This window comes from Psammomys obesus, unplaced genomic scaffold, assembly GCF_907164565.1.
Source record: "Psammomys obesus unplaced genomic scaffold, mPsaObe1.curated_primary_1811, whole genome shotgun sequence".
Lineage (NCBI taxonomy): Eukaryota > Metazoa > Chordata > Mammalia > Rodentia > Muridae > Psammomys > Psammomys obesus.
Genome location: NW_026596040.1, coordinates 19,743,016 through 19,765,614, shown reverse-complemented (window position 1 = coordinate 19,765,614; position 22,599 = coordinate 19,743,016). Strand labels below are relative to the sequence as shown.

General features: G+C 40.1%; 1 protein-coding gene across 1 annotated transcript in view; it reads right to left on the bottom strand.

Moving 5' to 3' along the window:
- Positions 1-22,351, bottom strand: part of Slc27a6 (solute carrier family 27 member 6) — a 46,127-nt gene extending 23,776 nt beyond the window's left edge. Inside the window, exons 1-4 of the mRNA XM_055622929.1 lie at positions 21,871-22,351; positions 10,231-10,434; positions 4,498-4,656; positions 1,463-1,587 (exon numbers count right to left, since the gene is read on the bottom strand). Coding sequence (XP_055478904.1) covers positions 1,463-1,587; positions 4,498-4,656; positions 10,231-10,434; positions 21,871-22,351 — 969 coding nt within the window. The remainder of the gene's footprint in view (positions 1-1,462; positions 1,588-4,497; positions 4,657-10,230; positions 10,435-21,870) is intronic.
- Positions 22,352-22,599: the final 248 nt, after the last annotated feature.

The window sequence follows — 22,599 nt, the reverse complement described above, 5'->3', positions numbered from 1 at the left end:
ATGTCTTGTTCCTAAACCTTAACGATAATCATGCATGCATGAATGTCCCCAGCACACACCTATGCCTCTTTAAAACCAAATTATGTTCCAACTTTCCATGCAAGCCCTACAAATAATACACTGAAATAGTGCAAGCAGCAACTTAGGTCGGCTTACAGAATGGAGGCAACACTGGGTATCTCCTAGACCATGGTTTGAAACATCATGTACATTTATATATATGATGATAAGAAAAGATGATGAAGCCAAATGTTCTTTAAATCAATGTAAATTTTTTGATAAAAAATAATATAGATGGCTCTGAAAAAAGAAGAAAGTTGGCAGTCTGGTCTATTGAGTCCAGGACAGCTAAGTTTACACGGAGAAACCTCATCTCCAAAACCAAACATACACACAGACAGGACAAGAAGTCTTCCCGTGGTGAACTCCAAACCCATAAATAAAAATATCCTATAGATCTGGTTATCCACATTCACATTCTTTTCTGTGTTGATCTGTCCTGTGCAATCCCACGTATTTAATAAAGTTTTATTTAGGGCTCCCAACTTAGTTTCTTCTGGACTGAAAATAATTAGTGGAAGAAGTAATGTTAATATTTTAACCAGGAAAGACAAAAGTGTTGCCCAAGTCTACCCTTCATCCCCAGCTTGGCAAATATGCTGAGTGAGGGAACTCAGGCCTGGGGGTATAGCTCAGAGCCATGGCTCTGCTGTCTCTTCTCACTAAGGGGACCAACCTCTCTGGAAGAGGTGGGTATTGATTTCATTAAAAAAAGATTTCTTAGCTGTCAAGAGTGCTTAGAAAGCCAGAAAGTTGTTTTTCAAGCATTTGGAAAGATAAATGAGGCCAGAATAAATCAAGGACAGAAAAAGCAAATAAGCCACAAAGACAAACAGTGGGCTCTGTCGAATCTCTGCACTTACCTATTTCTCATGCAGCAGGGACTGATCAAAAGCATGCCAGACTGACTGTTTTGAGGGGCTAGGGGATGGGTAGAAAATAAAGTTTCCTTTAAAAATTAAAAAAAAAAAAACCTAACAGGGATACACCCACGGTAATCATTTATTCAATAGAAAACTATAATTGGTGTCATTTTTAAAGCCAAGAATTTTTAAGTATTATCTTCTCTACAGGTGGAGTTATTTTTCTATAAAGATAATATGCATCTAATTTCATAATAAAACTTGGATTAGCCTGAACCTGAAGTGGACTAGATTATGGATCTGACCTGTCCTGGTACAGAACAAAGCATATTATTAATCCTTTCCTGGATGGTCCCCCTCTCATTTTCTTGAACTTTTATATTTATTTTATCTTGTATATTGTAAGCTCTTCTGTGTCTTTGATAAATCGTGTTCTGGAGGACTGTGGAGTGAAAGCAAAGAATAAAATCCTCCCCGTCCACTGCCGTGAGTATTCTGTCTGAAATCCTTCATGCCTCCAGTAATGATCTCTCTCTTACCTGAGGTTGTTTGCATAGATAACGGCAAAGTTCCCCAATGTACTGAAACACAGTGACATTGTACTTCTTGCAATCATCCCAAAACTGGCTTGCAGAGAATTTCTTCTTTAACACACATGTGGCACCTATGAGGAGAGGTAAAACCAGACATGAAGTTACTGTGAACACGGATGTGTGTTCACTCACTTCTGGTGCTTTCATAACTCACCCCTCAGCCACTGGTAGCAAATTTATTTGGAAACATGATCGTTTTGGTACAATAACCTTTTGATGTAGTCATGTGAACTACGAATGTATAGGCTGCAGCTGTGCTTTTTCCAATCTGTGGAATGAAAGCACCTTCAAAATCAGTAGGAATTACATGTGTATTGCTATGAGCATTGGAAGTTCACATGTGAACCACAGGTATTGGAAGTGCATGTGTAGCACCAGCATTTGAATTACCTGTGTATGGCCACAGGCACCCATCCACCCTTCTCAGAGATAAGGGATATCAACTCATTTTATCCTTGCACAAAAACATGCAGTTTGTTGTGAAGACTTTAAAGGAGATTCCTCATACTCCTAAGTAAAGATTTAATAAGTTGTTCTAAAATCCCACCAACAAAAATGTCATTAATTGGTTATACTACCTAGGTTTAATAATATGTTTTAACATGGTGTCTGTGGTGTCTGAATAGGAGTGGGCCCCACAGACCCACAGGTTTAAATTCTGGGCCCAGAGGGAGGGGCACTGTTAGGGGTGTGGCCTTGTTGGAGGAAGTATGTTACCATGGGGATGGGCTTCGAGATCTCATATGCTCAAGCTACACCCAGTGTGACACACTGTCTCCTTCTGCTTCCTGTGGATCAATATATAGAACTCTCAGGTCCTTTTCCAACACCGTGTCTGCCTGAACACCGCTGTGTTCTGCCATGATGATAATGGACTAAACCTCTGAAATTGTAAGCCAGCCCATTTAAATGCTTTCGTTATAAGAGTTGCCATGGTCATGGTGTCTCTTTACAGCAATAAAACACTAACTAAGACAGTTTCCTATCTCTAATTGGGATATAAGTCACAATAACAAATAATTCAAAATTTAATGTATATAATCCAGTGCCGTTTTACATAGTTACAAAACTGCCATAATTATCATTTAAATCGAGGGCAGTTATTTTTGTTACCCCAAAAGGAACCCCATCACCTTAGCAGGCATTCCAATTTCCAACTTCCCTTACCCTAGGCGACCATTTATATACATCTGTCTAAACTTTCCTGCTCTGGACGAATGTGACACGTGTGTCTTTTCATAGCCCTTTCAGTTACTATGAAATATAGTTTGGGTTTGTTTATCTTGTAAGATTGTACCAATACTTCATCCTCTGTGTGGCTAAGTATTCCCATAGATATGTAATATTTTATGTATTTAGATTGATTCTATTTTTTGGCTATCAACAATAATGGTAACTGACACACCATGGCCAGGTGTGACTGCATGTTTTCAGTTCTCTTGGACTTGCATCCATGAGTAAAGTCACTCCTCAGTATGACTACCCAGTGTTTAATGGCTCTGAGTTCTAAGAGAAACACCCGTGCTTGTTTTCATGCCCTGCTTCTCGGTGGATGGAGTCCTGCTTGCCACTCTACCGCTGTTTGTTCAAGAAGGGGTGATAGGCAAAGTTAGGAGACCAGTCTAAGGCATTTACACAGCTCATTCTGTAACAGGTATTGCTGTGGCAGTAAGGTCCCTGGGGCTCTGGCTGGCAGTGGATTCCACCACACAAGGTCTGTTACTAGAACAGGCCTAGAAGCTGGGCATGATGGTGCATGCCTTTAATCCTAGCACTCAGGGAGGCAGAGGCAGGTGGATCTTTATGAGTTGGAGGCCAGCCTGGTCTACAAAGAGAATTGCTTTGTAGACCAGGACAGCCAAGGATACACAGGAAACGCCTGTCTTGAAAAACAAAACAAAAAAACAACAACCACCCAACGTACAAACAAACAAAAGAACAGACCTAGTCAAACGCCCCTCTCCTCTCTCTTCCACAAAGAATCTCTCTGTCTCTGTCTCCCTCTTTCCTTTTTTTCCCCCCTGCCTCTGATGAACAGCTTACACTTAGATAAGAGGCAACACGGCAGCTCCTTCCCTCATGATGTGTTCAGTATTCCCTTTCTGTTATTCTAAAATCAGGTCTCTGGACTGTCGCCCAGTTTCCTTAACTCTCACGATGATCTATATGTGTATGTATGATCGATCACTTGCTGTGTCTGTGGAGAAATGACTATGATCACTCACTTCCTTTACTTCTAACAACCCTATCTTGACAGCAACATATGTCTCCATGCAAATTCACACATATGCTTTTAACATTTGGTACTTCTTTCCTGTGAATATTGATCATGCTCTGAATAGCCTGCAATCATACATCAGGCATAAACTAGCAGTAATGAGTGAGCTCTATTATTTCAGAGCTGGCAAATGAAACAGCATCTTGCATGTCTACAAATGGAATTTACTGAATCATAAACTCCATCACAAGACTTCTTGAGTGTTTGGGACAGACTGTGGGGAGAAAAGAATCAGGCCTTCAATTCCTTCCCCTCACTCATCTGGGTAATACAAACTTGCTCTTTTTGCCTGGAAGAGGTGCAGTCTATGTTCCCACATTCATATCTAGACTCTAGTGTGCACTTTGACTTGTTTTGTTCAGAAGAATGCTGCTGAAGTCATTTTTATGATTTCAGAGCTTGTGTTAAACCATCATGCAGCTGAAATATTTACTCCTTTTGAGTTACTGTTTGGGGAACCTGGGCCCAGTCTCCTGGAGAATGAGTAACCACAAGGGAGTCTATAAACTGCTGAAATCACAAGGGCAAATGCTCAGGTCTTTGGCCTTTGTAGTTTAAGAATATGCTATGTTTTGAAAATGTGTCCTTTTCACAATTATTACAATGTAATTGTGCAATACTTTAAGTTTTGATGAACATAAGCTCTGATTAAAATATTGTGATAACTTATCAAAACAAACAACAACAAAAAATAAAGACTTACCCAGCTCAACACATCCACCAATTCCCAGGAGAGCCCCTGAGCTATGGTACAGTGGGAGAGTTACATAAACAATGTCATCAGCTGTGCAGCCAAAAGCCCATAGCCCAACAGAGCCCTTCAACACCTGCAACTGACTAATCACAGCTGCTTTGGGTAGACCTGGAAGAGAAGAAAAGAAAGACAAGTTAACCTACACATGTTCTCTGAGGGACTGCCATCCATGCTCAAGATTGTGCAAACTGATGTCAGCAAATAAGTATCATAGTTATGGAAAGGTGGAATGTAGGTGGAGAACAAAAGGTATCTTGGCTAGCTTTATGCTTTAGAGAATAGTTATCTATGTTTAGTTGTAGGAGATAATTTTCTGATGACCATTGGGTAAGCCTTTTGAAACATACTGTTAAGTGGCATTTAGCCTCCACCAACCTATAACATGATGCTTTAAAATACTATCTGAATCATATTAACCCCTCCTTGCCATAGCCCACTTTCCTAGTTCCCCCACTGTATTTTCTGGATAGATTGATTTATAATTTCCTTTGTGCTGTAGCTTCAGAAGTCTATGCAATCCCTACAATAGCAGAACATGGATTCCAGAGTAGCTTCAGTCTGTTATGTAGGGTCATGTCACTCATACTCAAAGTATGAGTGGATCTGTTATTTTTAATGTCAAGTTATATATATATAATGTCAAGTTCCATTATATATAGCTCTATGAAAAGAAGATTATCCTGATAGCAACTACACAAAGAATTGAGACAAAAAATACATCAAAATTATTCTTGTATCTAGAATAGCATATTTGATAGAATATGCTAGAAATGTGTAGAATCTGCTAGAAAATAATGAAAGAAATGCTAAGATCTGAAAATATATGCCCCCAAATAATAGGGTCCGTAATAAAATCAAGATTTAATGTAAAGATGTTTCCTGAGAACAATTCCTCCAAATAGGACTCTCACTAAGGACCATTCACTTTATCATGTTTAAACATGTCTTATCATATAATCTTTTAAAAATGCAAAGCTCATGAAAATATTGTAACTGTTCCATACATTTTATGAGCCAAACATAGTTTTCTTCTCTGTCTAGCCTTCTCCCACATATAATTAGTTTCTTATGAAAATGCATAGTTGTAAGCAATATATAAAACATTTGCATTTTGCATAGTGCCTGGGTACTGGCATCTACAGACAGATATTTTCCTTTTTTTTTTTTTTTTTTTTTTGGAATTTTCTTCTTTAGAATTTGATGTTGGCATAGAAAATTATAATGTCAGCATAATAATTCATCCATCTAATCTGATTGGCTTGCTCTTTGATCACCTCCCCCTGAGGGGGGAGCAGCCTTAACAGGCCACAGAAGATGACAATGCAGCCACTCCTGATGAGATCTGATAGACTAAGATCAGAAGGAAGGAGAGGAGGACCTCCCTTATCAGTGGACTTGGGGAGGGGCATGGGTGAAGAAGGGGGAGGGAGGGTGGGATCAGGAGGGGAGGAGGGAGGGACTTATGAGGGGATACAAAGTGAATAAAGTGTAATTAATAAAAATAAAAATTAAAAATTAAAAAAATCTTAAAAAATTTTAAAAAAAAAGAATTCATCCATCAAAAAAATCTGAAAGGTTAACCCATATGATACTGTGTGATCATTTCTGAACATGAGCACTTTTATGTTATATTTCTCTATCACGGAATACAACTTGTCTTCCTGTTCATAAATATTATCGCTTTAATTAATTTAATTAAATTTAATCGAATTGGCTACAACTGAATTTAATTGTATCCCACTCTTCTTTGAGTTTAAAAGTTTTTGTTTTCAGATGATTTCCTGCACAGGCTTCCATTTTGTATCTACTTCACTGTGGCTTGAAGTGTGGGTCAGTGGTCAAGAGCTTCCCTCAATCAGCTTTCAAAAGCCCTGTATCCAATCCCTAGAACCACAAACACTAACAAATATATCTCATTAATAAACTCGTTGGCTTCATAAAATGTTAAAGAGGTGAGGCCAAGCAGGTGGTTTCCTGGAAGCAGAGCAAAGCCTGAGGAACCACAGGAGGCATCCACAGTCCGTGGAGACTTCGAATGTGCTCCAGGAAGTCTCATGTCTGCCATGTTTTGTGCCAGCTCTGAAATTCCTGACAGACTTCCTGCTCTGTTTCATTAATGGGATCAGACTTGACCTTACATATGAAGTTGGAATAATATTTGCCACTTAAAACCATGTTCTTTCTCAAAAGATGTCTTTGTAGCTACTCCCAATAGCTTAGACTTTTACACCCTGTACTGAGAATCCAAATTTTTCCCTCAAAACTATATGTAAATAAGTGAAGGCACGATCATAAAGAATGGCTTTCTGTTCCTCATCCAGAGGAGCAAATATTCTTGAGTTTTCTGTTACAGAGAAGTTCTATGCCTTAGTCACCACATCCTCTACTCCCTGCAGTGTCCCTGAGTCCCCTGGCAAACCAGCTCTTAAATGAAATGCTCTTCCTGGAGAGGCTGGTCCAAAAGCAGCAACACTACATTTAATGCTCCTGTCGCTTTCAAGCCACTTTAGTGAACTTCTTGAGCCATTTACCTTTACTAGTTCAGCTATTTTCCGGTGTGCAATACACTCATGAACTTACTCCAAACAATGGAAGGTACTTAGTACATTTATTGATAAAGGAACCAGAGATAGGAACTTATCAAAAAATGATCAGAAGTTAATGGTGTTTAGGTTTGAATGAAGAAGATAATCAGAAGAACAATTCAAGTCTGATTAGGGCTTTCAGATAACATGTTAACACACTGGAGGACAGTGGTGCTACATGTCTTTTTTCCTAGCACTAGAGAGACAGAAGCAGGCAAATCTATGAGCTTGAGGTCTCTACAGAGTGAGTTTCAGGACAGCCAGGGCTACACAGAGAAACCCTATCTTGAAAAACAAAACAAACAAACAAACAAACAAAAAACCAAACAACCCTTCCTAAGAAAAAACAAAACTAAAACATAAAAACCCAAACAAACAAAGAAAGAAAAACCAGAGAGCTTATAATAAAAACTTTGGAGCATAGAGCAGTGGTATTTTTTAAAATCAATACAGTTATAAGGCACTTGTTTGCATCTTTCTTGGTGAACTTTTTTTTTTTTTTTGAGAAAGACAACCTTAGGTTGGCTTTACAATTTTTAACATTTTAATAATTTATGAATCCTGACACTAGAACTCTTCAAATGCAGTTTGACCACTGGTATAGGGTCTAGGAAGAAAGTGGGGAGTTAGGATATGTCCTATTACTTGAAAACTAGGAGAAAGATAAGAAGGGCTAGAATACACCAAGAGAAAGACAGTTCCAATACAAGAACAGTTTGGGGGAATAATTGCAAAATTTGTTTAATATATTGGATGAAGAAAGGGAGGGGATCCATAATGTAAAGAGGGAACTTGCTATATGGTAAAGACAGCTGGCTCCAGAACCAGAATACTACATGAAGCTTGGTTTCCTCTTGAGACCTATAGAAAAACTTGAATACATAGCTGCCCTATGCATGTTGAGGTGGCCTTGTTAGAGATTCCTGATCCTGACTCTTCAAGTCCAACTAGTAATGGACAGACTAGATGGAACACATCTGCAGACCCTAAGCACAAAGGAGATAAGTAGAAGATAACACACTCCAAAGTTTTACTAAAGAGATGAGAGTGTGGTGAGCCGTGGAGCCCATCCAATAAAGCCAAACTTTATTTAGGGGAAGCCAAAAGAAAGCTGGTTTGCCTCCATAGAACCCCAGAAAGGCTCACAGATAAGGAAATTAGTCCCCTCAAAGAGTAAGACAATAAAGGTGTGGGCATAAATTGGCTAGGGTGTGGGTTGTGAAACAGTTCTAGTCCCATCAACACTGTAGACAGTTTTCTCTAGAAAACAAACAAACAAAAACTTCTGGAAATGTCAAGAAAAGGAGGTTAAAACAGGGAGATAAGAGGAAGTCTGCAAACATTCTTATCTTCTCACTTCCCCTTTAACACTTGCTATTTTTCTACTTAGAGATTCTTTTCTGAAGCATCTCAATAGCTCAAAGACAGACAAGTAGCCAAGGGCACCCTGCTACACCCACATACACCACACACAGCAAAGCCTAGGCAAGGAAACCATCCAGTAGATAAATCTCACAAGAAGGTATGCTTGCCTTCTACTCATGAGTTGTTGTTGTTTTTTTGTTTGTTTGTTTGTTTTGTTTTGTTTCTTTTTGTATGTGTGTGTTTGGGGGAGGGGGTGTTACTACCTACACTTTTAAGAATGAACTGCCAGTCAAAAGAAACCCAATGTTTCAAGAAGTTTGGAAGCAAAAAACAAGGCAATACAAACTAAAACATAAAAAGAAATGAAAAAAAAACAGGCAAGATAAAGACATTTGAAAGATATAAGCAATAAATTATCAAGAGTATAATAATAGGCTTCTCACAGAAGAATATTAAAAAGACACAGAATAGGGAAATAAATCTCTAAAAAAGTAAATATAAAAATGAAGAGAAGAAAAATAGGAAAAAAAGAGGAAATTAATGACTTAGTCGAAGAGGCTCGATTTATAAAAATGGAGAGGCTCCAAAGATGAGTGAATGGCAAAGCTCCTGCAATAGGAGGAAAGGGAGAGGGGGAACAGAAATGAACAATCAAAGAGGAGAGGTGTATTTTTTTAATATGAAAAATGCTTAGAGATGTAAGACATCAATTTCCAGACTGAAAATAGCTATTAGCTTCTCAGTAAATGACTAAACAGGACCATCCCCAGTGTAAGTCTTCAGGATACTATGAACTACTGTAAATTCAAGGGCAAGAAGCACAAAGACAAAAGACTTCTCAACGTGAACACAGAAAATCCAAAATTAAAATTCTGAAACAAGGGAGAAGGGGAAGAGGAAGGGAACAAAGAAGGGACAAAAGACTGCCTCTGGATAGAGAGGAGGCAGGTGTGGCCAATAGGCAAAAGGCAGTTTATAGAGATAAAAGGGGAAATCTCTTGTTAGGATGAGGTGTGTAATTTTGATTGGACAGGTTAATTAATGTAGCTCAAGGGGAATTTTGACAGCTGGACCTTGGTAGTTAGCCTCAGGAGGAGAAAGTGGCCAAAAAAGAGAATAGTTCTTGGGACCCAGCTTTAGGAATGTGATCTAATGGGTTTAGTAAGGAAGAGAAACTGGAGGCAGGACAAGGCCTGCCAAATCAGGTTTGTCATGTTCAGGTCTGCTAGAGTTCCTTCAAGGTTGATTCTGTAGTAGGTACTGAGAGATTCAAGGAGAAGCTGGCAGACAGGTCTGCTTTGATAAATAAAATAGGTTTCCCGGCTAGCCATGTGTCTAGGTTTGAGATCTAACACAACAGATCTAAGATTTTCGTATTTTTAATTATTTGTATGTGTGTCATATCTGCGCAATGCCTGTAATACCAGTATTTCTCTCTCTCTCTCTCTCTCTCTCTCTCTCTCTCTCTCTCTCTCTCACACACACACACACACACACACACACACCAGGTGGTTCTAAGAGCTGGCTAGCCAGTCGATTTAGCTAGAAAGTTCTAATGATAGACCTACCTCAAGGCAATAAAGTAGAGAGCAATGAAGGTCACATGACACTTTATTCTAGGCTCACACATATACACACAGGACAAAGAGAGAGAGAGAGAGAGAGAGAGAGAGAGACAGAGAGACAGAGAGACAGAGAGACAGAGAGACAGAGAGACAGAGGACAAACATACCTGTTGTTCCAGAGGTAAAAATATAGAGGCAAGTAGACTTGAGGCTTGAGGTGACATGATAGCTTGGCGGTACTGGCTCATCAGAGACGAGACTCAGCTTTTCTTTGAGGGAAACTACACCTTGTGGAACAGAATCCTTCATTCCCCAAACACTGACATGTTTGGGGAGGCTGGGAAGGATTTCTTCTATGCTTCCAAGCAAATCTGAAAAGCAAAGAGTTAGAAATAGGTAAACAAACTGAAATCTCAAATGTTTCACGTTGGATGTCCTTCACATGTTAGGACAGAGATCTATTAGAAAAGTATCTTCTCTGTCTGATGAGTGATACCAATGCTATTTTATGCTTATATTTGGTTTGAGACACTTTGCTTTGTTTTGTGTCATGTTACCCTTAATAACCCTAGTCAGTGCTTGAATACACAATCTCCTACCTCAGCTTGCCAAATCCAGGGATTAAAGCATGAGCCATCATTACAGGCCACGTGGCTCTATTTCAACAGGACTCCCTGAAAGAACAATTTTGTTACCATTTGGAGGCTAAGATTTATGGAAGATATCAAGCCACAAGTTTTCCTCCCCCTATAAAAGTTTGACCCAATTGCACCAGATGTGCTTGGTTAAATGTAGGTGAGAGGTAAGAGGGTAGGAATCATTTCAGCATATGTGCTAACCCCTAATTGGAAGTAGGCAGGAGGTACTTAGGCAGGAAAAACATCAGGACATATGCCTACCCCTGATTAGACTTGTTGGAAAATATGGTGGTTCTATGATTTTGTTTTATAAGCCTCTGCAAAACATGACTCCTTGTCATTTTCTGGAAACCCAGGAGTGGATATGGCCATAGCCCATCATTCTGGCCAGTATTTAATTAAAGCTTGCTTCAAATTTGCTTCAAAATTGTAGTAGTGGTCTTATTCTCACATACTGAAATTAAGACTACATCCTAGGTTCCTTTGAAATATAAATTTTGGAAACTGCGCTAGACACACACACATACATGTGTGTGTGTGTGTGTGTGTGTGTGTGTGTGTGTGTATACACACACACACATATATATATATATATATACACACACACACACTTACATCATACATACACACACACACACACAACTTGGTAGTTAAGTATTCCAGGAAAACATCTGGGTGCTTAATCACTCAACCTCAATGAAACATATTTGGGGAAATGCTTTGGCTGCTCTGGAGTCCTAGGATCATTGCAGTCTCAAGACCATTTTGAAGCCAAAGGTTACATGAATTTAGAGAGAGGCCTTTTCTCAGCACCACTGATAACTGAAGTTGCAAACCCATGAGCAGAAAAGTTTCTTCCCGATAAAGAAAAAGGCCCTATGTGCAAGGAACAATGTGACAGGGCAGCTGAGAATGGAATGGTTAGCAGAACAGCAACCTGAGGTCCAAGGCCAAGGGCAGAATGAAAGTCAAGCAGACAAGAGGAACAGAACATCCTGAGAGCTTCCGTCTCCACACGTGAAAAACTCTGGAGTATAGTGAGTTAAAAGTCTGAGTATGAGGGGAGTGGAAAGGAAACAGGATACTGTTTTCTTTTCTTTTCTTTTTTTTTTTATGTGCTGTAAGTTAACTTTATTTATTTATTTATTTTTAATTTTTCATTAATTACACTTTATTCATTTTGTATCCCCCCATAAGCCCCTCCCTCCTCCCCTCCCAATCCCACCCTCCCTCCCCTTTCTGCATGCATGCCCCTCCCCAAGTCCACTGATAGGGGAGGTTCTCCTCTTCTTTCTGATCTTAGTCTATCAGTTCTCATCAAAAGTGGCTGCATTGTCCTCTACTGTGGCCTGGTAAGGCTGCTCCCCCCTCAGGGGGAAGTGATCAACGAGCAGGCCAATCAGATAATGTCAGAGGCAGTCCCTCTTCCCATTACTATGTAAACCACTTGAACACTGAACTGCCATGGGCTACCCCTGTGCAGGGGTTCCAGGTCGTCTCCACGAATAGTCCTTGGTTGGAGTATGATTTTCTGGGAAGTTCCCTGTGTTCAAATTATCTTGTTCTGTTGCTCTCCTTGTGGAGTTCCCGTCCCCTCCAGCTCTTACTATTTCCCACTTCTTACATAAAATTCCATTCACTCTGCCCATCAGTTGGCCATCAGGCTCAGCATCTGCTTTGACAGTCTATACTGCAGAAGCTTTCAGAGGCCCTCTGAAATTTGCAGGTAAATGGTGGGACCTGGAAAGGATCATCCTGAGTGAGTTGTCCCAGAAGCAAAAAGACACGCATGGTATATACTCACTCATATAAACATACAATATAGAATAAACCCACTAAAATCTGTACATCTAAACAAACTAAGCAAAAGAGAGGACCCTAACTAAAATGTTCAATCCCCATCCTGAAAGGCAAAGAGGATGGACATCAGAAGAAGAAAATAGGAAACAACCTCGGAACCTGCTACAGAGGGCCTCTGAAAGCCAGAAGAAAACAGGAAACAACCTTGAAACCTGCCACAGGATACTGTTTTTAAAAAACTTTTTGTTTCCAGAATTAAAAAAAAAATTAAGGGCTGGGGTAAGGTGAGACTAGGTTACTTAAATCTTTCCTTAGCCACTAATAAAGGATGATAAAGTGTCATATTCTAAAGAAGGTCATTGATGGAAAAGAAGAGGGATATGGTGGCAGTGAGACCTTCGAGGGGAAGCATGAGATGTTAAGATACCAAGAAGTACACAAACAAAATTCATCATTCCTGAGAACTCTTTTTTCCAGAATGTAGAGAGAAATATGTTCGTCACATTCTTTTACTGTAATTATGCCTTAGTTTAACATGGATCTCTGAGAGCAGAGTCAAAGTTTTACATTTAGAATGGCTGCTAGTTTTCCCTTCATATTTCTATTTATTCCAAGGTTTGAGGAACTTTAAGTGCTGTATTTATTTTAATTTAACATCTAGCCCAATGTTGTGGTGCTGGGTGATGATACCCACTGGCCTTTTGCAATCAATGCAAACAAAGCAAAGGATCACTGGCAACCATCAGAAGCTCAGAAAAGGTAAAGAAAGATTGTTTCTCATGCTTTTCTGTGAATATGACCCTGACAACTCCTTTGCTTTAGACTGTTAGTCTCCAGAACTGGGCAGAATGCCGTTCTCTTATTTTAGTTTTTTGTTTGTTTTTTTTTTCCTTTTCTTTTTGTTTTGCTTTTTTGTTTTTGTTTTTGAAGACAAGTTTTCTCTGTGCAGCCTTGGCTGTCTGGACTCACTTTGTAGGTCAAGCTGGCCTCAAGCTGACAAAGATCTATCTGTCTGCCTCTGTCTCCCTGAGTGCAGGGATTATAGGCATGCACCATGACCCCTGGCTCACTTCTCTTATTTTTAACCTCCAGGTTCAAGGTATTTTATCACAGCATCTTTAGAAAGATAATAAACCAAACCCACAAAATGGTGGCTAGTGTAACAGGTAATCGAACAGAAAGTAAGTAATTTTAAATTATATATGCGTCATGAAAGACACCAATGATGTGGGCTGGATAGAGAGATGGGTTTCAGAGGTTATGAGTGTGTACTCCTCCTGCAGAAGACTTGGGTTCAGTTTCTGGGACCCATGTCAGGCAGTTCACACTTATAATCCAGTTACTAAGGTCAGAGGCCCTCCATGGCATCTTTGGTCACTGTACTTTCATGTACAAATCTCAACAAAGACACACAAAAATATACATACTTTAAGAAGTCTTTTTAAAAAACCCCTGTGATACTACTTAATATACAATAGACTCTGGTCAAAATGCTTTAGAGTATATAAATTTTGTCCTGTACAAAGAAGATAAAAGTTTGGTGGTTAGGAAGTTCAGGCAGATCTGAGGGATGGGAAAATCATGAAAAAAATATTGTATGAAAAAATATTTTTCAATAAAATTAATTAATAAAAACTAATGAGTCAGCTGGCCCTGGATAACTCATAAATAGAGCACTCCAAGCAAATTCAAAGCAAACACATAAATGATGAAATTAATAAAATGCCTCACTAATCTTTATTTCTACCATAAATACAAAAAGCAGAATGTAAGAATCTAAAGAGAATTCTCCCTTCTGGTTAGTATATGCAGTTATGAGCTACCCCTGCTGTGCACAGACTGCTACTGGCAAGGAGTGAGAGCCTACAAGGATGGCTGGAAGGACAGACAAGACATAAACAGAGAGACAGCACAAAGGCTGTAGTCTTTCAAAATAATAGTTCTAGATTTCGTTTAAATGATTCTTTCTGGCATTCGGAACTTATCAGTCCTTTCAACTACTTATCCTAATTATCATGATTTCATCTTGGACATCTGGAATTATACACCAATGGCTAAGCTTCTATAATTTCTTTGTGAATTGGGATATAAGCACAAAGTTTCAAAATGATGGTGAGCTGACTCTTTGTTGGAACTGTAGAGTCTAGGGAGTAATAGGAGTTTACAAAGAGTGATAATGTTTACAAGAAAAAAGAAAGTGAGCAAAAGTCAGAGGAAGCTTGAGTTCATATCCTTAAAATTCAGCTGATTTAGGGGGAGCCAAATTCTCAAATACAATTCTTTTAACAGCGGTTAAAACTGACAATGGGCATTGAAATGAAAGTTTGAAACACGAATGTGAAGATAAAGGGGGTCTAGGAGCTGGTTCAATGTTAAGAGCATTTCCTGTTCTTCCAGAGGACCAGAATTCGGTTCCCAGTACCCATATCATGTCTACCTCCAAGAGATCTGACACCCTCTTTATGGCCTTTGGGGTCACTCACATACAGTTAGGACTTACCCTCCCCAGCCTGAAATAAAAAGAAAATAAATCTTATTTATAAGGATAAGGAATCACTAGTGTCTTATCATTAACAATTTTAACAACATGAAAAAGGCTACCTCAATTTTGAAAGAATATTAAGAATACTGATAAAATAATACTGTTGAATTATATTTATTTCATATGTGTGGGTGTTTTGCCCACATGTATGTCTTTATACCATGTATGCCCTTGGCGCCTGTGGAAGCTGAAAGGGTACACCGTTTTCATATCCACTGGAACTAGAGTTACGGATGAGACTGTGAGCCAGCCCCGTCTGTGTGCTGGACATCAAACCTGGTCTTGTAGAAGAGCGGCCAATGCTGTGAAAGCAGCCCCTAAAGTAGTACTGTTTAAACACATTAATGAAATCCAACTCATTCAGATGTATTCCTCAAAGGAAATTACAAACCACTGATGCCTGTAGAACTTCCGACACCTCAACAGGATGATCAGTGCCCTACAGCTTAATGCACCTGCCAGGAGTACCACACATTCTGGATAGATTTCTGTTTAAGAGAGCCGGGATCTGTACTTGACAGGCTACAGTAGATGCAGATCTTGATAGTAAACCATGTGAGAACATCAGTTAGCTAGGTTTCCTGTGATACTTAACAAAGCCTCCAATGCAGAAGAAGGGTTGATGAATTTGGTTTTGCTTGTTTGGTTGCTTTGGTTTGGAAATTTTGCACTAGTTTTTTTCAAGAAACTTACAAAAGCTTCTCCCACATTCAAGGCACAGCGTTAAGGGGAACCCCAAGTGTAAAAATGAGTAAAGATGATCCTGTGTGTGAGCACTCAGCACCCTTAGTGCTAAAAATGATTTCTTATTCTTACATCATCATTGCATCTCTTAGTCACATTTCTGAGACTACAAAATCAATAACAAAAATTTCATATGTCCCTCCAACATGCCATATGAGTTGGCTTTGCATGTTGCATGAATAACTTTATGCATTCCTGCTCTATATTTAACAGAACTATAATATCAAATGTGAAGGAAAGAAATTAATTGATTATAGCTCTTAATTTTTTTTTATCAGTTCCACGTGGGAGGTTTATTAGGAGAAGGGGGAAGAAGGGAGCAGAGACAGAGAAAGGAAGAGAGAGAGAGAGAGAGGAGAAGAGAGAGGAAGAGGAAGAAAAGAGAGAGAGGAAGAGATTAATTTATTTTTTAAATAGGTATTTTTTTTTTACAATTTATTCATTATATATCTCAATTGAAGCCCCCTCCCTCAACTCCCCCAAATCCCACCCTTCCCCTTCCCCTAGTCCACTGAAAGGGGGAGTTCTCCTCTGCCATCTGCACATACTGTATCAAGTCTCATCAGGACTGCCTGGATCCTCTTCCTCAGATGCTTAAATCTCATTCAGAATGGCAAATAGGGGTATAGGGCCACTGTGGCATACTTGTATGATATTTCTGAGGTCCATGATTTGATTTCCAGCACCAAAAGCACTGCATTAACAAACCCAATATGAAAATAGACTCAAGGTAGGTGACCTGAGCTCGCTTTAGAGTGCAAAACAATGTTTACAAAGAAGTCAGGGTGAAATGATAGGTATCATCATGTATTTATAGCCATTGTTTTTCTGTGTAGAGCAGCTCAGCAGCCGGGGTATATGGGCACGACTAGGCTCTGGTTTCTAAGAAAATGCTTAAGTAAGCAGTGTCCTAAAGTACTGTCCGGACATGATGACACCAGAAGCCCACTCTTGCAGAAACAGTGCTCCAGCTGCTTTCATAAACCCTGTTTTACAAGTCATAGGACACTTAGAAAGTGGGTGCGATTTATGTGTATTTATGCTATTATTACGCTACTATGCTATATGTATTCCCTATTATGCTATTTGCATACTTTTATGAACACTGTTTATTATAACTCACAGAACACTTAGGAAGTATGTGCTATTTCTTTTCTTGCCTTGGAAAGGGAGCACGAGGAATTTGAAGCCAACTGGAGGTCTAAAAGCCTGAAAGCCTGGCCAAGATGGTGAGCCTGATTTAATCCAGGTGCACTGGACTTCAAAATCTATAGTGCTCCCCTCCCAAATTAGCATCCATTCTACATTCCTAATTATTGTAACTGTTTTTAAAACCAGCAGTCTTCACATATGTGTTAAGTAATTATCCCTTTCCATTGAGAGATGATAGGGCTGAGACAGTCTGTTTCATTCAATTCTCTGTCTAGGTGTTTTGTTGTTGTTGTTTTAATTACACTATATATTTACATTATTAAAACTATTTTCTTCTGTAGCAAGGTAACTTTCTTGACCCTGCTAAATCTAATTTGGGAAAAAAGTGTGATAACAACCATTCTAAAAAATACTCAAAAAAAATTAACCATGTCCTGAAAAAAACAAACAAGGATCCCATTTAAGGTTATCACAGGAGACAAGCTGGGTAATAAAATCGCAGGAGCCCATTGCTCTCTGTACCTCCATATATATCACATCTTGTAAACTTTAAAGGGACTTTCTTTTTCCTCTCTTCCTGTTGAGCGTTAAGAAGCAGTTGCCTTTCTGGCTAAAAGGCATTTGCAGAATTGCAAAGGCTCAGTTGTTAACCTGAACATTTTCTCTGCACAGCCTGAGAATAACTGCTCATAAAAACAGGGCAGAGCTGTACCCATCAGCACGGCTAGTGTGAACACAAAAAGTTCTCTCCTCATGAAGAGAAATGTGAAGTTTCTTAAACACATACACTGTGTGGTATCACACTCAAAGTAGCAGAGATGGGGGTAACATGAAAAAAATTTTTTTGAAGTTATCTGTTTATAGCGATTTCATATGTGGTGCACTAATAAAGTAAGATGTACACATTTGAGTAACAAGGGTACCTTGTAGACTCATAGCACTTATATTTTTAAGAGTAGTGTTCCCTCTTCCTCAATGAAAGAAATATGTGTGTATATATATTTATCAGCGGATTCTGCCAGCTATGCTGAGAATTTCCAGGCTGTCACCTGTCCTGCCTGAGATTTGTCCTGCCATTTCACTTTAATCCCTTGATTGGCAGAAAACATGAGGCTGATACAGACACCTAGATCATAGATAGAAAACCTTTTAGCAAGTACATATGAGTCTTCAGGCTCTGTTGGAGGGAATAGTGTCATACACATTTTTAAAATTATTGTGTTTTAAAAGCCTGGTATCATGATATTGCCAGATTGTAATGTTTTCATATAGCCTGAATGTATATTTTTTTTCACAACTATATGAAATGAAACTGGCAGTTTTTACACAACTGGATTATGATCAGGTCAGAATCCCACATCAGAAACCAGGGTTTGGGTCCTGGTTCTGCAGCCTACTAAACTGAGTTATTCACCCTGAGGTACTTGACTTCTTTGCCTAACATCTGCCTCTCAGAGACACTGGGAATACCTAACAAGAGTCAGCCTTGAAAAATGGCTAACGCTGACACCACTGTTACTGAGAATAATAAGAATAATGTTTGATGATGATTGGATACCTTTCCTTTGGCTTCCTCCTGATGTGCTTATCAGAAAGCTATGCCAAGGTAGAAATTGTACCTATCGCCGAGGACATTATCTGACCTGACCCATAAAACTTGTTTAAAATTGTCTATAACTTCTGGATCTACAGTCATATCTTAGTTGTTAAAGTGCTTAACCTTACAAGCACAGAGCCCGAGTTTGATCCCCAGTACCCATCTTCAATAAAGTTGGGTGTCATAGTTCACACTTCTGATCCCAGCACTGGGGAAACAGAGATAGAGGCAGAACCCTGGTGCTTAGTGGCTGGCCAGGCTAGTCTATTTGATGAGGTCCAGCCAGTGAGAGACTCTGTCCCAAAGGAATATGGATAACAACTGAAGAAAGGCACCTCTCACACATAAATACACACACACACACACACACACACACACACACACACATTCTAAAAACTGTACAAATAACTTACAAATAGTATAATTTTTCTAAAACACTATTTCAAGGAAACTGTGTGTTTTTCTTTTGGGAGTAGGGTGTCTTCATGAGCACAGCACAAATGGTTTTCAGTCACTAAGCTACCAGCCACGAGGCGCTTGGCCACATCAGGAAAGCCAGATCACCTAATCCTCAGAAACTGTGCTGTGAAGAAGACGGCGTGATCACCATCTCATAGTCTAGTAAGGTGACACTCAGGACAGATTCCATCAAAGCGGCTGACTCTACCTGAGCCTCAGGTCTGCCTGGCTGCTCTGTCTAAACCGCTCAGCTCTCCACTACAGTACCCTCTCTCCAGGGGTCTAAGAATCCTCACTAGGAACAACAGGTCAGAACCTGTGAATTCTGAAGTTTAAAAATCTGATCATTAGGAGCATGTTTTTCACCAATGCAGCCTAAAATGCCACTTAAAAGAATACAGTATTTTAGGGTAAGAACTTTAAATGCATACAGGTTACGAACACCTAGAGGCTGTTCTTAACAAAGTAACCTGCTCATTAACTAAAACAGAATTATCACATCTTTAAAATTCATGTAATTTGTGTTTTGAGATATAGTAAAATGACTGGTTAATGTGACTTAAGCTTAATTTCTCCAGGTAACTGTCTTGCTGGAAAGTTACACTAAATAGTATTGACTTAAAATCCCAGGAACCCAAACTAGTAGTCTGTGTGTGCATGCTTGTGAGAGAGAGAGAGAGAGAGAGAGAGAGAGAGAGAGAGAGCATATGTGTATGTATTGTTTGTGTATGAATGTATGTGAATGCATGCGTGTGTGCCTGTATATGTATATTTTTTGTGTATGAATGTGTGATCATAAAAGTGCATGTATGTGAGCTTGTGGGGAGGTCAGAGGTCAGCCCCCTGTGTGTTCCTCCATTGAGATCCACCTTACTAGTTTTTAAGATAGAGTCTCTCATTGATGGAGCTCAGCACATGGCCAATGAGCACGAGGGCTCCACCCACCTCTGCCGGTCAGCGCTCAGATTACCACACATAACTTTCCTTTTCTAATTTGGGCTCTGGAGATCAAACTTAGGTCTTTAGGTTTGCTGGGACTTGGCTGGACGCAGCTATGTCCCCCGTCTCCATAGCTTTTCTGTACTAAAAAGAAAGCGGGGGATGCTGGGACATTGGCACTGAAACCAATAAGCAAGGAAGCACTGCAGTTAGTTACCAGAGAGCAGAGTTAACAGCTAGAACACATCCACCACAGCACTAACTGAACACAATTAAGCGGCACCTCCTGCCATAGCCGGGTTTGCCTACCAACTTGAGAGCTAACCTGCACTACAGAGCTAACCTGTACTACGCCCCTTAGGAGCACTCCTTAGTATTTTGTTCTGGGGAGCTTCTCGGATTGACTTCAGCATCACAGCCACAGAGACCTTTTCAGGCACACTGTAGCCCTTAGTTTGCTCTTCTTTTCGAGCCTGTTTTGGAGCTTACGTTTGCTACGGTGATGTGCAGTGATGCCAGCCGTGGATAAAATGTCTGAGTATGTCCACAGACGACAAATATTCCTTACTTTCTGCTGCCCTCCTAACTGTAGTAATTAGTAAATACTATTTAACCACCCTGCCAAAATTCTACATGACCCAATGATTCTACTTGTTACCAAATGTCCCTGAAACCACAGTACACAAACAGGCCTCTTTGCAAAATGAAATGGAAGGCAGGACTGAGAAAATCACCAGATAGTACATAAGGGACACTTTTTGGCTTCTCCACTCCTATGGTCCTAAGCTAGCTGAAACTGGTGGTGGTTGAAAACAGACATTTTCTGATTTTTTTTTTCGGTTGATTGAACCACAAGATAAGCTGGAAGAACACAGAGAGGTAGGAAGAGTGACAATGCTGAGGGCCAGACCTTCTTTTGTGCACAGCAGAACTAATTTTTGTCATGTGTGGGTATGTGAGAAAAGTGAACAGCCAGAAACGTCTATGATTTTAGTCATCAATAATGTAGAAATTAGAATATGTTCCACACTCATGGGATTCTGACATCCTATAGAAAGAACTGGTATGTATCAATGAATCTAAAATATTGAAGTATTTTTTAAAGCTCTTTACCAAGGACATCCTCATGATTTTTTAGCTTCACACAAGAAGAAATTGTCTCAACCTTTTTGGATCTACAAAGTAAGTATCATGCTCCCTATTTCAGTTTACTGAGTAACTTGTCTTCCTAGTTCCTTAGTTAATTGCTCATTTAGCTAAAGATTTATCGTCATCCCTCAATATGAACATATGTGTAACCATAGCTGTATTAATTCACACCAGGAAAAGAAGAGTGTAACTGAAAGAAAATGACAGAGGAGAATAAAACAAGGGAGAGGATTATCATCTGCCAAAAGCCTGCCCCTTGCTGAGAGGGGTAGCTCAGCCTTGCTCTGTCAAATCCAAATCCAAAGTAAATGCAAGAGTGAAAATAAGAATTTGTGAATGTCTCGGTTCTGTTTTCCAAATGCACTCATTCTTGATAAAGTTATTGGGGGAAGGGGCATTCAAGAAGTTGATAGCTTTCTTCTTCATGAGACATTTTTATCAGGGATAAAATAATTGACTCACCTCTCTCTCTCTCTCTCTCTCTCTCTCTCTCTCTCTCTCTCGTTCTTGCAGGGACTGAAGACACTAGTTGTCCCTTCCCCCAAAATGGCAGGATGCAGACCTTTTATAAAAATATTCTTCAGTTCTGCTTTTTAGTAATCAACAAAGTGGGTGATTGAAGAGGGGTAGGAGGGGTTAAGCCACTGGCTTTGGGATGGAAAAAACCGATAACTCACACACCTCATCACCCACCTCCAAGTACTAGACATCAAGCATGGCTAGAAAAAGGGAGGGCAGGAAAGTAGTCAGTTCACTTTTGCACAGCAGCCCGCAGCCCATACTCTACCTCCGCCAACCACCACAGCAGTGGGCTCGCAGGTGCGGACACAGTGGAGGAGGGAATTGGAGCGAAGGTTGGAGTTGAGGAAGGCCACCACGCAGCCCAGTTTAGCCAGGCCAAACCACACGTGGACGAAGTCCGGCTCGTTGCTCATCAACAAGGCCACGACGTCCCCCCTTTTCAGCGAGGAGTGGTTCAGCAAGGCGTGGGCTACTCTGTTGCTCCTCTTGTCCACATCCTCATAGGTGTAGACGACCCCCTCATAAATGAGGAAGGCTTTTTGGGGTTGCCTCCTGACGTGGCTCAGGAACTTATCCAGCACCGTGACGAGCTCCCCTCTCCATCTGTACATCTCCATCTTAATCCCATAGCGCACCACCTTCAGCAGGAACCGCAAATCATCCCAGAAGTACGGGAACAGAAGTTTCTGCAGGAAGTGCAGGAAGAGCAGTCCAGCCCCAAATCCTGTGAACCACGACAGAAGCATGGGCACTCAGGCCACCCTCAGACCTGATGGTCCCTTCTCCAGGAGCTTCACCTCTCTTGTCCTGGAACACCCTGTCCTGAAAGCTGGAGAGGCTGCCTGCCACCTGTATTTCTGGCTCAGGCTGTCTTTCTGTAGCCTGTGAAAGAAATCAAACGTTTTCACCAGAAGGCCACGGACTTCTGCTGATAAGGCTTGGAACGCTGGGTGAAGCAGCTGTGGAGCAGAGCCCTGAGTCTTCTTAAAATAAA